At 44.6% G+C, this 17286-nt stretch overlaps 1 protein-coding gene across 29 annotated transcripts in view; it reads left to right on the forward strand.

Moving 5' to 3' along the window:
• The first annotated feature begins 4140 nt into the window (after positions 1-4140).
• TCF7L2 (transcription factor 7 like 2) overlaps positions 4141-17286 on the forward strand; it is a 177796-nt gene continuing 164650 nt past the window's right edge. For 13 of the 29 annotated variants that reach the window (XR_009962632.1, XM_062607873.1, XM_062607880.1 and 10 more), the window contains exons 1-3: positions 4141-5005; positions 5324-5390; positions 5595-5719. Coding sequence is in view for 28 of the 29 variants with exons in the window: in XM_062607873.1 (XP_062463857.1) it covers positions 4817-5005; positions 5324-5390; positions 5595-5719 (381 nt within the window). In the remaining variant the exon portion in view is untranslated. The remainder of the gene's footprint in view (positions 5006-5323; positions 5391-5594; positions 5720-17286) is intronic. The other 16 variants (XM_062607864.1, XM_062607865.1, XM_062607869.1 and 13 more) reach the window with 3 other exon arrangements.

The following is a 17286-nucleotide window of genomic DNA, read 5'->3' on the forward strand; positions in this document are numbered from 1 at the left end:
TTTATTATTAGACAGAATTATCTCTAACAAAAGCAAGAGGTACAGCTGTGGTTGAGGTGCTAAAAGGGAGGTACGTTCCTACTGAGCCATAACCATGGTTTGGGAAGCAGAGCGTAGACTGAGAGACATCAGGCTGTGTTGTGAGGTTGAAAACAAACAAAGCTCAAGGTTTTTGGTACCTGACTTTCCAATGTTTCTCCACCAAGAGCGGACAGAAAGGCCACAGCTATCACTCAAATAACACACTGTGACCTATTCGGTATGTGTGAAATCCAAAGCCACAAAGAAACCTAGCAGTAGCACCACGACCTGGTTGTTTGTTGATATTTTCCTATTTGATAGCTTTCTTGAATTTTCACATGTGGTTGTTTGTGTTGATGCAAATGACTGCGGAAGGGAGCCATGGTTTCTGTGTTTTCGTGCTGTCATCTAGGCTGCCCTAGAAAAAACTAACTCTGGAAGAGCCAGTACTGGTAAGGCAGTGGGCAGAAGTGTTTGCGTGGTGTTACTGGAACCGTTTCAATGTTGAAGTCTTTTTTTTTGACATTCAGAGCAGATTTAATGATCCAAGATTATTTGTAAACATGCAGACTCCTTTGAGCTGTAAACTCAAATCCCAGCCTGGTCAGCCAAAGTCCTTTTATCTTTCCAAAATAAATAGCTTGAATTTTACACACTGCAACCTACACTGGGACCTTTTTGAGAAGACCATGAAAACGGATGACTAACCCCAGATATGTAAACATCCATCAGGAGATCCAGCTGGCAGTTAGCAGACCATATTTCTCCAATACAGACCTGGGCCTCTGGTGAGGCATAAAAGATTCCAGTACATTTTTCATAAAACAATGAATTTCCTTGGCTGCCTCTGATCAACCTCTTCCCTATCCAGTTCATTGCAATGTGAACTGGCAGGCGAACCTTCCATGCTTTTCTGCCATTCCTGTTCAAGAGACTAAAGGATTCTTGCCACCACAATGTGCCAAGGTGTAGAACGGTGACACTGCTGCCAGTAACCAAACCCCATTGGTGCACTGTACCAAGTGGTGAGAGTTACAAAAGCTTGGAGAAAGGCACTTCCACTTCCTCATTTATGCTAGAGGTCAGTTTGGACAAGAAAGCCAACACCTCTTGAAGACTGAACTTGGAGCACCCTGCTTTGTCCTTCTGCTAGCTGTTATTTAAAATCAGGTATCCAAACAATAAATCACATTTTGTGCAGTAGATTAGCTTGACTATTTTCTTTAATAATTTTGTTTCTCTCACTGTTATACGCTATGCTTTTTTAATCTTGGGTACCACCTGAGAACCTGCTACTCAAACAGGTGCTATCGACCCCTGGAGAGCTTGCACTTCCCTGAGCATGAAACAAGGAACCGTTTCATAAAGGAAAATGATACCAGTAAGATGCGTAAGCTATCCTAAGTGACTTGTACTACCTTAATTACACCGTGTAATTTTGTACTTGGACTTCAAACCTCAGCTAGCAATAAGCTGCAGTTTGAAAACAAAACCATAGACTGCAGTAGGAAGAACTTGATGTTACCGTGAAAGCTAGAAAGTGGTTTCCCAGCCCTTCACAGGGCTCCTCTGAATCTATTGTGAGGTCAGAATTCCAGCTGTGGGCAATGCCTTGCACAGCTAGAGCACAGACCCTCCACCTTCCAACCTGAAGCTACCAAAGCCAACTTCTGTACATAGGAACTCCATGAACAACACGGCTTGTGAGAGCAGCGCTGAGCTCCCGTCTATCGGCATTTACTCATCCGAGTAACATGACTTGTGTGAGTCATCCAGGTGTGTCATCACCCTTGTGAGCAGCCTCTCAGTAATGTTACTCACATATGTAAGGTTCTACAGAATCAGGCCCTTCTTCTGCAACCAGCTCTGGGCAAGGACTGGGCCTGTCTAGAACACCAGCTTTTGATGATGCTTAATAAGTAGTTAGCAACTCCATTGGGACTGAAGCAAAAGTGTACTTGTTTAAAAAGAAACACACAACAGATTGTGAAAAGATCTTTGAAAAACAAAACTGTGCAAGTGTTTTTTGTTCATTTGGATCAAAATAGAACACATGGCCCTGCGAAGTAAATAGGAGTCTGTCACATTTGTATTTCTAGTCTCATATTGTTCTGGGATATAAAGGCATTTTAAAAATGAAAGGGCAAACAAAAATGCAGAATATTTGTTAAGGTGTCACTCTGCAAGGCACTAGTTAGCCAAGACAGTAAGTACATAATCAAGGGCAAATAGGGAGTGTGCATGCCCACAGACTGTTATTTAGTAAAATCTCTAAAAGTAAAGAGCAAGTTAGTCTAAAGACCAGTGGAAAAAAACAACTGTTCAATGCATTTGTACATGGAGTTAACAGTGAAGTATTTCATTAGTCATGTTTTTACTTGGTGTCTTGAAATAATCCCTTTTCTGTCTCCATATTCCCACTTAGACATTGTTCACAGACTTATTTATTTATGAAGTCTGAAGGTTAGTCCCTACCTGCTGAGACTAATTAGCCCTGTTCTTTGTGTCCTATGCAATCCTGTCTGATTAAATGTACACATTTGTTTTACTTCTTTTCATGCTTCCTTTCAGTCTACTTCTGCTTTACTGATTAATATTAAAGTTGTAAGTTGCAGTGATTTTTTTATTTCTATTTTGTCTGCATCTTTCCCTTTAGTATGCAAATTTCTATGTGAACTTTTTAATGCCTGAGAATTTGTGTTAGCCTTGTCGATCTCTGTATTATTATTATTTTCATTATTCTTTTTATAGAAGACAGTTTAGCCGAAGCCCCCAAACTCTAAATATTGCATGACAAATTGGCTTTGTTTTGGAAACCCTATGTGCTGAATGGCCCTTAGCATGAGCAGCAGGTTAGATTTCTGAAGGAATGTTTGGATTATTTAGCACAGCCTGTCCCTTGCTTTCAAACACCATTTCCATTAGGCAATTTACTAATTTCCATTGAAATTACTGCCTCTTCCCTCCCCTGTCTTCTCCCCCCCCCCCGGTCCCCTCCTTTTGTTCCTTGCCCATGTCAAAAGTTTCCAATTGACTTGTCCATTGTTACAATTTGTCACTGCTGGAAGATCAATTTGTTTTCCCCTTCCCCTCTCACCACATTATATTCGGGGAACAGATGCCATTTCTTGCATCCGCATTATTCTGCTCCCCATTTTGTTGCTGTGCCGGCAGAGCTCTGCCGAGTGACTTTACACAACAGTGACTTTGCAGACTCGCTCCTCAGACCCCGCAGGGCAGCAGTCCCTATTGGGGGGGGGGGGGGGGGGTCCGGCCGCGCTACCCCGCGGGTAACCCCCCCGCCGCGGGACTGGCCCGCTTTCACTTTGATTTGCCCCCAGCGTGATGTTTACGCCACCACAACTTTTCACTTCTGAAGTCTGTGAGTCCTTGATTCTCCGTCCTGCCATGCTAATTAACTTCTTAGCAGTCACATTCCTTTTCCTCCTCCCTTTTTCTTCCTTTTTTTTTTTTTTACATCAAGGACCAAATAATATTATGCCTTACTATAAAATAATTTGGAAACATCTGATCTTCAGCGAGTGATCTCGCACATTTTCATCCTGCGTGTTAGAACCATAATAAACGCGAGGAGCAAGTGCTGCTTAAGGGGAAAAAAATAATAATAAAAGGCTTTTACTGTATTCTCGTGTTTATTATGGTTGGAGTTTCTTACCTCCAACGAGTGGCGAGAAAAAAAACGTTAACGGTTTAAAAACATAAAACAACCAACACCCCCAGCGCCCTGCCGTCACACGTACACAAATAATAAGGGCACACATCCTCCAGGAGCAATCCGGACTGCGAGGAGATGCTATGTTTATTAACGCTCAGGATGGAAAAGTTGGTGCTTTCCGAGGGGCGAAGACAGGGGCGCCAGTTTGGGTGCTGCTCCCCTCCTCGCTCCCCCCACCCCGGGTCCTGCAGCTCTGGGCTACAGCGCAGAGTTTTTATTCCATGTCAGTGTTTTCCTGCCCCCTCCCCTCCAGCTCCCATGCCAAAAAGGATCATTGTTAGTTTCCTACTTCCCCCACCCTCCTCCTCCTCCTCCTTCCCCCCTCCCGCGCCCCAGACCTGTTTATTTATGCAGACGTCACCGTGGAGACCCCGCCTCCTCCTGCATCTCATTAAGTGCCTGGTGTGTTTCTCGCTCCCTGTCAATAATCCCGGATCCCAGACTTCTCCGTTCCTCCGGATTTCGATCCCCCTTTTTCTATCTGTCAATCAGCGCCGCCTTTGAACTGAAAAGCTCTCAGTCCAACTTCAACTCACTCAAACCCGAGCGGCACAGGCTTCCCAATATCCGCGGCGGCTGCCCCCCCGTTACAGCTGACTTCTTGGGTTGGTTTGTTGCATTATTATTTTTTTTTCCTTCCCCCCCCCCCCCCCCCCTTCGCCCCCTCCCCCCCATCTCTCTATTTTTTTATTATTACTAATTTTTCCGCGAGTGCGTGCGCGGGTGCGCGCAGTGCACGCCGAGCAGCTCCCTGGAAGAAAGAAAGAGAAAATCCCGAAGAAGGAAAGGAAGAAGCCTAAAGTCACTGGTGCAAAGAAGCAAAGAAGAGACATTTCCCTCCCCTCCTCCTCCCTCTTTTCCCCTCCCCAGGAGGAAAGAGAAGGGGAAGAAAAAAAAAAGAAACTTTCACCTTGGACTCTTCTTTTTTTGGTGCAAACTTTCCCCCCCCTTCTTTTTTCCTCCCCCCCCCCCCCCCCATTCCCCTCCTTTTTTTTTTTTCTTTTTTTTCCCCCTTCCCCTTTTTGCAAAATTGCTGCTGGTGGGTGAGGCAGGAGGAAAATGCCGCAGCTGAACGGCGGTGGAGGGGACGACCTGGGCGCCAACGACGAACTGATCTCTTTCAAAGACGAAGGGGAGCAGGAGGAGAAGATCTCCGAGAACTCCTCGGCGGAGAGGGATTTAGCTGATGTCAAGTCGTCTCTCGTCAATGAATCAGAAACGAATCAAAACAGCTCCTCAGACTCGGAGGTACGGGGGAAGCCCCCCGCGGGGCCGGTTCGGGGCGGCGGGCGGGCGGGGGTCGCGCAGCCTCGCCGCGGCCGGGGGCGCCGGGTCCCGCTCCCGCCGGCGCCCAACTTTCCTCCGCGGCACCAACTTGTAACGATGCCTTCTGTTTTGTTCTGTTTGTTTCTCCTTCTCCCCGCACCTTTCCCGTCTTCTTCGCCTTTTATTCCTCCTCCTCCTCCTCCCTTCTCCTTCTTTTCTTACCCCCCCCCCCCTTAAAAACCCCCAAACAACTCACCCTCCTCCCCGACTGCCCCACGCCGACCCCCGGCTCGCTGGCAGGCCGAGCGGCGGCCCCCGCCTCGGTCCGAAACTTTCAGAGATAAATCCCGGGAAAGTTTAGAGGAAGGTGAGTACGGCGGGCCCGGCCGCCGCAGCCCCGCACCGCCCGCAGCCCCTCCGCCGGGCGCCCGGCTCCTCTTTCGGGGACACTTGCTAAACAAAGTTTTCCTTCCCCCCCCCTCCCCATTCCTCCCCATCCTCTTTCCCTTCTTTCCCCCCTGTTGCCCCCTTCCCTTCCCCGTTCCCCGCTCGTGTCTCCCCGCCATGTTAGCTGCGAAGAGGCAAGATGGAGGGTTGTTTAAGGGCCCACCATACCCGGGTTATCCCTTTATAATGATCCCCGACCTCAGCAGCCCGTATCTGCCCAATGGATCGCTCTCTCCGACGGCGAGAACGGTAAGTGCCTTTTTTTCCTCCCCTCCTTTCCCACATCCCCCCCCGCTCCCGCCGCGCTCCCCGTTGCCCCTCTCGCCGCCCCCCTTTCCTCCCCCCCTTCTCCCCCCAGCGCCGCAAACCAAACTTTCCAAACTTCGCTTTTGGGGGTTTGTTTACACTTCGCCAATTTTTTTTTTACGTTCTTTTTATCCCTTTTTTCCTTTTTTCTTCCCCCCTCCTTTTTTCCTTTTCGTTTTGTTTACTTTCAGTTTTGTGGGCAGATTTTTTTGGAGCCCTCTAACCTCCCCTGCGGGGGGGTTGGGAGAAAAAGAAAACCCAAACAAAATCCAACTACCACCTAATCCAGCCTCAAAACAACAGGAAACCATAACAAAAACACAACAACCCAAGGAGTTACTTTTTTTTTGGGGGGGGAGGGGTCGTCTGATTTTTTTTTCTCGTTCCCTTTTCCCCCCATCTCGCTGGGGAGGGGGGGGGGTGTTGTATTTTCTCCCGGCCCAGCTTGGGATCCGCTCCCTCCAAACTCTCCGTTTTCCATGGAGATCCGTCTCCTCCTGCCCTCCTCTGTGGCGGCTGGGCCGGCTCCCCCTCCCCTTTCCTCCCCATTAACCCTCTCCTGCCCTCGTCCGCCCCGGCCTGCGGCGAAGGCGATTTCCTTGTGCCCCTCCCGGCCGTGGACGCCGCGAGTTATGTCCGGCCTCAGCGCTGCCGGCCCTGCGGCGACTCCGCGCCCTTCGTCCCTCCGCGCCCGCCGGGAGCGCGGCACCGTGCCCGGTACCGGCCGGGGCCCCTCCTCACCTGGGCTGTGCTGCGGGCGGCGGCCCCGGCGCGGCTCTGCCTTCGGGAGCGCTGTGCGGAGCAGGGGGGAGGAAGAGCCGGAGGGGTCAGGGCAGAGCGGAGGGCTGAGTCCGGAAACAGAAATCGCCTCGGTTAGCTCTAACAACGGCGGCAGCAACAACCGAAAATAATCAAACAACTCGAGCAAAATTCCTCCTGGAAGTGTGCTGGCAGGAAAACAATTTGCTGAAAGCGGCCGGGCTTTTGTTGTTGTGGGTTTTGTTGGTTTTTTTTCTCTGTTTTGATTTTGTTTTTTCCCTTTCTTTAACCCAGGGCTCGGCGGGGTGTGCTCGTCCGCACGCCTGTGCCTGGGGGTAGAGCAAGTTTTAACCCAGATCTCAGGGAAACTTTGGGGTCTGCTGGTTGGGTTTGTAGTCCCGGCTGGTTTTCCGCTTGTAGCGTCACCCTCGGTGCGCTCTGCTCTGACGTTAGGTTTCTCCAATGTCACCTTTTCGTTCCTTTTAAAGAGTTTTTAATGCTTTTTAGCTAAAAGCACCGGGACTACAAAACACTCCCTACCGATGGGTTTAGCATTGCTGTTTTGGTTCTTCGAAACCTGAATCGTCCTCGCCATCACCATGTGTGTGTTTATACACTCCCCCCCCCCCCTCCTTGTGGTAACACGAGATAGCGATTTACAATAATAGATGCACTGTTTGGTAGATGTTGAAGCTGTACTAATGACCGAGGGCTTGGACAACTCGGGTGTATCAGATCTACAAGTGTTTAAAAGCATTAAAATATTAAACATCGGGTCGGTCTTGCTTTCACTTAGTAGAACGTCAGTATAGGCACGGGTTAGTAAGCGCAGAGTGCCAGGGAGGTAGCGAGGGAGGTTTTCTGGCTTGGCGTGTATTTAGGGCTGTGGTAGGGATTTATGTTGGTCACTTCTAAGGCTCTTCTTGCAAGGAGGTGATTTCTGGGACCCTGGCATGGGGGTGACTGCCGTTTGCAATTGTAATGATTGGGAGGGGAATTCAGGGGCTTGAATGCATTATATTTTTCCTTTTGAATACACTCACCCACATGTATATGGATGATGGTAATAAATTCCAAATTCTATAAGCACCAGGATCCAGATGGCACAACAATCTTTGTTACAAATCACTTTGTTGCAAATTGTGAAGCTTTGTGTTCTTTTTTGTTTTTTAATCCCCTTCCCCTCCTTTTTACCTTAAATGCATTCCACTGTTCCAAGGGTAGGCTAATAGGAAGCATACCTCTGCTGCCTTTTTAAGCATTTTTCTTTCTATAGCTACTTCTTTATTTTTTCCTCATTACCTTTATTATAGATCCTTTCCCTCCTAGCATGTGAGGATAGGATGCCATAGCAGTTAGCTTTCCTGGCAGTCTCCTTCTTCCCCATGCTCCTTCCACAGTTAAAAAAGGCCTCCATAGGAATGCTGGGTTTGTGTGAATTCAAGGTGCTGTGCAGCAGATTCCAGGTTGGGTTATTGTTGGTATGGCAGGTGGCCTGCTTGTGTTATCTGATGAGTTCTGAAAGGATATTTCCACACTCAATAGGCGATTTTAATTTTCTTATTTCCACATCCAGGCTCCAGCAGCCTTCTCCTATCTTCTTAACCTTATTCTTTCACATTCTGTATGCTTGTTTGTTTGCCTGCCACTTAATTATAGCTGGGAAAAATTAAAGTTGTTTATTTAGGCCTAAGAGCAGAATATTATAAAGGTTCAGCGGGATAGCTGTTGGCTGTCACACACTGTTCTGAGGTGGATTCTAGTTCTCTGCTGTACCAGCTTTGAATTCCAGGCGAACTAGATCTTTCTCTTGTTTTTTTTTTTTTTCTCTCATTTTAATACAGGTTGAAAATGTATAAATGATTCTACATAATTATGGATTTGATTTTTATTTATGTAGTTTATCCTGAAGCCATGTTTGTTGGGTTTTAGAGCATGCAAGGTAAAGAGGTGATGCAGATATGTAGCAAAATTGGTTTTCCTTTTCTTTTGCTGTTGTAGAATATTAAAGGTCTGTGGGTGTGGTTAGCTTTTACATTTTTGGGTTTGTTTTATTTTCACCCTGGATTTTTTTCTCTTTTATTTGGGGATGTAGCAGGGTTATTGTGCTTTGTAAACGTACCTGTATTTGTCTGTTCAAGAGCAAACTCGTGGGCAGCAATTTCAGGAATGTGGAGAATTATGAAGTATCATAAATTCTGCTTATGATAAATAATATATTAAATCAAGAATAATGCTTTAAATGCTGCAGACTCTTTACGAAGCTTGATAGGAACAATTTTATTTTTAAAAGTCATAGATTTTTTTTTTTTTGCATGCTAATCTTGCTTCTGATGGAATACTGTGGATTGCTTTTGAGAATAGATGTGTATTAAATAGAAGTCTAGTCAAATAGTCATGAAATAATGCATCTGCCAGTGCCAGTGCCATACCTGTGTGTGCAGAGGGGCTGGGGTAGCTGCCTGTTGGGGAGAATAAAAAGGAGAATGTTTTTCATTAGAGCTGGAAAATGAAGAATTGGTGTGTTTAATTTTTATCCTAAATCTAGAGCTTGGTTAATGCTTTCGGTGACGAAACAGATGCATTGTGATTTGAGAAAACCCTGCTGGCAGTTAGTCTTACTTTTGCTGGTGCTGTTTTATCTTCCTTTCCCTTAAATTGAGGCTTGCTGAGTGAGACTGTAGGAGTAAGCTTGTGTCTGGTCCTGAAGTTCGGGAATTGGAGAGAGCTGTGGTGGAGAGCAGCCCCCTCGCCCAGATTTTTTACATTCAGGAGGATACTTTTTTTCTGTAATTGACTTGAAAAATGGATGTTTTCCCTCCATCTGCTGAATCAAACACCATAATCCTTCCCAATACAAAAGCTGTAAGCCCTGGGGTGTGAAGGGTTAATGGTGGTCCTTTTTTTTTTCCTCCCTCCAATTGTTTTGACAACACTTTTCAAAGTGTGACATTCCAAGCCCTTGCAATACAATGTAATATTACTGTAATTACACAGGTCATTACATTTTAAATAGAGAACAATAAAATGCTTATCGCACTGAAAAAGAACAGGTGTTCTTGCCCTTCTTTGGTATTTATGCTAATTGTTTTTCATCTCCTTCAGAAATATTTATGGCTGGCGTGTTAAGGTCTCAGTCCCGATGTGACAATATTAATTCTTTACTAATCTTTATGGTTGAGGTTTAATGTCTGCAGTATGGATTATAGTATTAATGTCCACCAGCTAGTTTAATAATGTAGATACAACTTAGTATGTCAGCACTTTGGTACTTTATGATACATAGCTATTCAGTGGGGAGTGAATTATTTGATTTATATTCTTTATTTTATTTTATTTTTTTAAATTGAACGGACATGATTTTAATAAAGTTTTTGGACTTGTGTAAAAACAAGCTATTAAATAAGAACTGATGATCCTGTGGTGTAAATCAAATGGAACCTCCATAAAGAAACTTTCCTCATGCTTAATTAGGTAGATTGCTGAATCACTTTGCTATAGCATTAGCATAGCTGGTATACACTGGCAAACAGACTGTGTTTGTTAACTTCTTTTCTGCAAAGAAGCTGATTTATTTGTAATTCTCCTCTTTTTCTTATTTATTGATTTTTATATATAATTTTTTAACTTCCCCTGATAAGATTTCATTCTGGAGCAAATGCTGCATGGCTGAGTCAATCAGCTTCTCTTTAGGGGGCTATGAAAATTAGTTGGAGAGAAGTTTCATGTTTCTGGGCCCTTGCAAAACAATATAATGCAGTACTGTTACTTGAGTGTACAGGATAATTGCAGGACTGCACTTCATTAAACATAATATTTGCTTTGGAAATCGAACAATTTTAATAGGTGCACCAGTGGCTGATCTGTACTGAAAGAAAGAAAATACAGTAGATGCCTTTCCAGGTTTTTTGAATGCATTCATACATGGGCTGATGATGTTAAGTGGGGTGGGTTTTTGCCCCCCTCCTCCTTCCTCTTAGGTTTTTTTTTTTGTTCAAGCAAATATGTGCTGATTTGTCAGCTGAAGATGGGGGGGGGGGGGTGTTGGAGGGGGGGGTGGGAAGAGTATGGTGTAGCTTTCATTGGAGCTTGTAAACCGGAATGTAGGTAGAAATGGTTTAAATTTGTCAAGACTTTCATGACTGGGCCCCAAAATCAGATAAAAAATGTGGTGTAGAGAAAAAGGACAGCTGCAGAGTTTTTGTGTGGACGTGTGTTTCTGTACCATGACTAAAAACTCTGAGGACCTTTTCCCAGCTGTCTGGGAGTTATGTGGAAGTTGGATTATTGGCAGTTAAGCATGAGACAACCTGGATTTAGCAAATGCTCTCCTACACAGGAAGCAGATGACATTATCCTGGGGGAAGGGAGGAGATCCTTCTCCAGGCACAGCCCGGGGGGGAGACGCCTGCTCCCCCCCAGCCTCCCAGCAGCCAAAACTGAGGGCTGGCCATAGGCGCATATGAAAGCACTCGGGTTGTCAGTCTGGGGCTTTTTATATTTGTGTGTGTTTTTTTTTTTTTTTTGGTGAAATCAGGCAGTTTTCTCACACATTGGGGCTGTTGTGAGAAGTTTTGCTTTTGGGGGCGGTGGGGGTGTTGAGAGGTTTTGTGGGGGAAAAGGCTTAAAGCTTTGCTCCCCGGGCACCTCCTCAGTACCAGGTCCTGGCAAACATGTAAGTAAGCCTTAAAACTTTGACTTCTAATTGGGCACATTTGTGAAGGAAATGGTTAATTTTACAACCAAAGGCAAACTTGCACCTCTACAGGTCTGCTGAAAGAAATGTGCCACAGTCGTTTGCTGGCAAGCACCGCAGGGTCATAAATCCACGGGGTTTATTTACAGCCTATAACACTTATGAATGTTAAGATATTTGACGCCACGCTGGCCTTATAATATCCAAGGTCCACAGACACTGGCAGTGGGTCAAATTTCTTTCACTAATTATAAGCAATGAGAGATGGAGTGTGGTGCTGGGGGTGCAAGGGGGAGAAGATATGGAAATCCTCTCTTCTTTCCCCACCCGAAAGCGGAGACTGTTTCTGCTCCTCCTCCCAACTGCTGGTTTGTGTTTGTGCCTCTTTTTTGACATAGGCTCCAAAGTTTATAATTAACGCTTGCAGTGCTGTAAGGGGCTGTGGGTGATGCTGAAGAAGTTTAAGCACAGCTCGTGTCCTTTACAGAGGTCTCAGCAGTATTGTGCAGTATTTCCTAGATACCGACGCAAGCAAACATTTAAAGACAGATGACACCTGGAAATGTCCTTTAATTTTCTCACGTCCCACTGAGCTAAGGGGTGTGGGGGGAAATTGCATCAGGTTTTATGCAGAAGGTGGATGCTTGGGAATATGTATATTAGGCTGTTCTGTGCGTATAAAACAGGGCCCCTTAAAAAGCAGCAAAAGCCCATGTTAAGGGGAAACATGCGCTGAATGAATTAAGGTGTTGAGGTTAGAGGTAGGTTTTAGGGGAGAAGCCTTGTGTCCTGCTGGAAGGGTCAGGCTGGGGTGGATGTGTAGGTCAGTGTGTAAGGGCGAGGAGGGGAGCAGGGTGATGGGGTATTTTGGAAGGGGGGAGGCATGGTGAGAGCAGAGAGGCCGCTGGAGAGTAATTGGAGGACAAAGGGATGTTGGAGCGGGAGGAGAAATCGTAGAAACTTGGAGGGGGCAAGAAACCGCCAGTATTTGAAGGCCAGTGTTTGAACGGATGGTTGGAGGGGAAGCTTGGGATCTGGGGATTGACTCTTAAGTGTCAGGAAAGTCTGGGGCCCGAGGAGAAACCTTGCTTCACTCAGCAAAGCTCGTGATTCTCGCCTCGCTCCCCATAAAACATGCTTTGCCAGAGCGGACAGTCAGATTTGAAGTGCTGCTGTCTTGTCTGTGCTGGGGGTGCGTGTGTGTTAACAAGATAATGCGGCAAATTGGATATGCTTAGGTATTACTTTTAGCTTTAATTTCTCCAGCAGTTGATTTTTTGGGCTCCCTGTAGGTTACTGTTGTGCTTGGAGACTAATTGAAGCAAAAGGCAGGGTTATGTGTGTGGTGGAAAGCTGCGCTTCTTTGCCCATATGTTTTTCTTCTGCGAACCATGTAAAACTCCACTTTAAAAAAAGAGAAGAGAGGGGGATGTCAATTGGGCCCTTCCACAAATAGCTGTACAGTTTTGTTGAAGGTTTTATGCATTTCCCTAATCAATGGAGCACTGTGACTTATTAGCCCCCGGGGACAGATCTGAATCCCCCAGCCCCGCACTGCAAAGCTGGCGTGGTATTGTACCTTTTTAACAGGTTATCAACAGGGATGTTCCTCCTGTTCCCAAGGCACTTCCCACCCCTTCCAGCATCTCCCCCCCTCTCTGATTCTTTCCGGCAAAATCTGTTCAGTCTCGCGCCTTTGTTTTAGGCTGGCTAAACCCTCGACCCTTATTCTTCGTGGGGTCACGCTCAGGCAACCGGGCAGTGCTGAATGAGTTAAGTCGCTGGCTGAAGTTTGGCTTCATGCAACTGAATTTGAGGCCTGGTAGGCATTAGCAGGGCACAGCACATTTACAGAGCTTAATTAGTACGCGCTGTAATTGTTCATGGTCTGCCAGAAGGAGTAATGTTCAGGAAAAGTGGAGTCGTTCTTCTGCAGTCTTCAGTTTTAAAACGATAAATCACTTGCATATTTGTGCAGTGATTCAAATGGAGCTGAGACCTCTCCATCTCAACATGTGGTAAATTGTAAAGTCAATGAATTGCAGATGTAGGGTACAGCAGATTCTCTAAGAAAATGCAGAATGAATGGGGAAGGGTGATGCCATAAATACGTACTGAGAAGATAACTGGGTTTCTGCTTGCTGTGCCAATTATGATGTACTAAAGATATTAGCAATTTTGTTTCAATGTATTTGGTTAAAATTTCTTTAAACTAAATATAGGGGTTCCATGTTACTTCACTGGGTGAGGTTTTTATTAATGCTCCAGAACAATGGGTTTCATATGGAAATGCACGTGATAGCCATATTAATACAAATTAATTCATCATGGGTAATGTTGTAGCTGTTACTGAAGGAGTTTATAGTGATGGGATGCTTGAAAATGTGGCTGCAACAGCTTATAAGAAATGTTGTGGTAAAGGATGCCTTTATATTCTAGGTGGGGGAAATATTGGCAGTACTCTCACTGTGGCATTTTGTATCTGCCTATAATTCCTTCCAACTTCGGAGAGACTTTCTGGGTGTGTTAATCCACCAGCCTAGATCCTGTTCTAAAAGAGCAAAATACAAACAAATCCACACTGTACAGATTGACATCGTAAATGCCCCGTATTGTTTTATTTTGAATGCGGAGAATGTGTGTCACTCTTACTGCTGTGAAATCTTGTCTTCCTTGGGCTTGGTCCAAGATCCATTGAAGTCAGTGGAAAAAAAGCCTTCTATTAATAATGAAGGGCTTTGGATCAGGCCCCGTGTGTCTTGAACCAGTGGCCAACTTCTTCAAAAGTGGGTAAAGGTATTGAAAAAGCCAAACTCGACTAAATGTCATATTGTTATATTGCTGCTTCTGTGGCATCCTTCACTCTTGGAGGGGAAAATAAAACATTAAAAGTTATGTTTCTAATGGTGTTTTCTTACCCAAGCTCCTGCTTCTGCAGTATCTGACTTACCCACAGAAACCCAGAGAATTCTGGCAGAATCAGGCTCTGGTCTGAGGCTGCGTAGCATGTCAGTACTGCTTTTCTAATATGAGTAGGTGGATTTGTATGGAAGTTGTAAAAGTTAATGGTTGCGCTCTGACTCATATGCTGCTGGTTTCAGCAAAGAAGAAATGATGACAGGAAAATGATAGAAATTACAGGAGACAAGTAGGCTTTGGTAAGCGAAGAATGGATTTGCCTTGTTTCAAATGCTTTTGCTGCTTGCTGAAGGAAGTGCAAGGGAGGGAGAAGGTGGAAGGGCAGCTTCCTTTTGTAGTCAGATGTTTTCAGTACCAAACTCCTGCAGGTATTTGGCCAGGAAGTGATCAGGAGGGACTCTCTTGTGGTAAGGGTTCCATAACCACTTTGTTAGCCCTACTGATACAGTTAGGCCTGACTAACTGTTCTCCCCTCTTGGGAGAACAGGTTTTAATGCCCTAGGCTCCATGGGAAGTATGATTGCATACCTAATGGCTATCAGGTATGAATATGTAATTGTCCTCAACCAGTATCTATCTCACAGCTTTGTAGGGCTCTCTGGAGTGTCTGTGGCATGAAAGATGCTGTATACAACAAAATCAGTGGTTGTTTTTTTATTTCACTGGTGATGTTGATGTAGCTGAGACACCAAAAAATTCCAAAAGGAGCATGTGGAAGTAATAGTTACAAAATGCTAACCTGGAAATACTGCAGAGGGACTTCCTGGGGAATATGAGAGATTCTTGGATGTTGATACAATAGAAACAAGTCATCCTATATTAAGAAAGGAAAAAATGGAGCAAGAAAAGGTGGGGGGTGTACCTCTTTGGGCATATCCAAATTCCCACTGGAGTCACTGACTCCCTAAATACTGATCTGGAAAAGTCTGAGGCTATAGGCTTTTCTGTTCTCAAGACAAGCCACTAATTGATTTCTAACTGATGCAAATATTTAATAAAGGTTCTCTTGGAACTGTTTTAAACCCTAGCCTGAATAATTTTAACTTGGTTAAACCAGTGAACTGGTTTGGGAGCATACACAGTAAGAGGTTTGCATTGGTTTAATTAGATTTAAGAGATTTATAAAACCAGGGCCACTACTGTGACACAGGCAGGGTCTGGAAGACTGTATATAGATGCTGCATTGATCTACACCCAGGCTGAGCAGACTGCCATTGAAATTACGCTATTATAAATGTTTGCCAATATTAAAGAATCCAGGGGAAGGCATGACCTTGAATGAGCACATCAGAAGAATAAGATGGCAATCACTGTTTCTACCTTTGTTTTCTCTGGGCCATTGGCAAGAAGGTTTTCTCCCTTTGGAAGGAGTTATAGATTATAGTTGTTTGTCTGGAAGTCAAGTTTTCGAGGTTTTTATTGTTATTAAGCAAATGTCTCCATTTACTTCTATCCCTGTTATATTTCCCTATGGGCTTTTTCTTAATTCTTAAAGTACACTGTAAAATGTAGTTTAAAACATGTCAGTGTCAGTTAAAAAACACCAAACAGACAAACAAAAAGTGCTTTACAGGAGCTAGTCACAAACATAACTACTGTATGGGTCACAGAACTGCTGTGTAAAGAATATCCACAGAGCTTATTTTATCTGGATAGCAGCTAAATATCTTTACAATCCCCAGGGTTATTAAAGGCCAAATGCCTGGTATACGTAGGTAGTTTATTTTCCATTGGAATCTGCTGCTCAGCTACATTACTTGCGAGTACTTTGTTTTTAATTTCATAAATGTGAAATTAAATTTCATCAATATGGAATTAAAAAGTCAAACCTGGAACCTGGGTGTAGCTGGGTGGCTGTAAATGGGAATTGGTGTGTCACTGTGCTGCTGCTGTGCCCAGGTATGGGACTGGTTCTGTGGGCACATCTGTGTATATGCATGTGATGTGTATTATTCGTGAGCGTATAGTCGGTTATCAGGTGTCTATTCAATTTTAATTGACAATATGAGATTCCTGTGGTTACTCTGTGCACAGATTGCCTTGGGGCTCTACAGGGTTTGTGGGAAGAAAAGCCTTGACAAGTTTCCATTAAGCCCTGAATCAGGCAATTGGAAAAGAGGAGAATGAAAGGAGCTGAAAAGAGGGAAAACTTGTTAGTGTTGCATTCTACGTTTGCAACGAGAAACCTCTTTTAGACAAGAGTGGTTCTCAGGCCAAGAATTTCAAACTCGCAGAGAAACCTGTCCAGAACACAAAAGTTGTTTGAACGGGGTGCAGAATTGTCACAGTAATTAGAGCAATCTCCGTTTACTGAGTGGCAGCTTTTATAAAGGACAGGGGATAAAGGGTTCAAATTCATCTTTCTCTCTCCGATTCACTTCTGATGTACTGCTTCTGTGTATGTATGTGTATGTGAAGGAGTGTGTGTGTGGCCACATTTTCAGCTACTCATCATTCGATTGCCCTTGTTTTAAAAGGAAGACTGAGGTTTCTTCCTCCTGCCAAGAATGACATTTTTCAGGCATTTTGCTTTTAGTTATTTTTTACTGGTGCTGTGATTTCATATTCAGAAATAAGAGGATGCTTTGGGGAATGTGCTTGTGCTCAGCTGGAGGAGGAACCCCAAATACTTCTCAGTCAGTTTCTCGATACTGCATCTTTGACTCTTAGGAGCAGTCCGTTCTTTTAATAGGATTACTTGTGGAAGCAGGAAAAGTGAATGAATAAGGCTTGGACCCTTAAAGTTTATCCTCTTGCCACTGCAAGGTCTGTCCAGAACTACTGAATCAGCTGGAGTTTTGCCATTGGTCTTATTAGGGGAAGGATCAGGCCTGTGGATTACATGAGACTGAGCCTTGTGAGCAAGCCAAGTAAAACTGTAAAAATCAAAGTTGTTGCTGTGTGTGATGCAGGAGTGTCTGGCGGCCTTGTTCTGAGCTCCTTTTGGTCAGATGCTACACAGAGGAAAATGGGAGTGAATGAGTGAGCAGTGTGGGTGTTCTTGCCCAAGGAAGAAAACGTGACTGCTAAATTTCCTGTATGCCTTCGCTTTGAAAGAAAAGGAAATATTAAGCTCCTTGATTTTCTTCAGTAATTATCCCGGGTGCAAAGTTAGTCATTTTGATGTCCGTTTACT

This window comes from Pezoporus occidentalis, unplaced genomic scaffold (genome assembly GCF_034315485.1).
Source record: "Pezoporus occidentalis ecotype Australia unplaced genomic scaffold, CSIRO_AGI_Poc_V1 ctg127, whole genome shotgun sequence".
NCBI classification, from domain to species: Eukaryota; Metazoa; Chordata; class Aves; order Psittaciformes; family Psittacidae; genus Pezoporus; species Pezoporus occidentalis.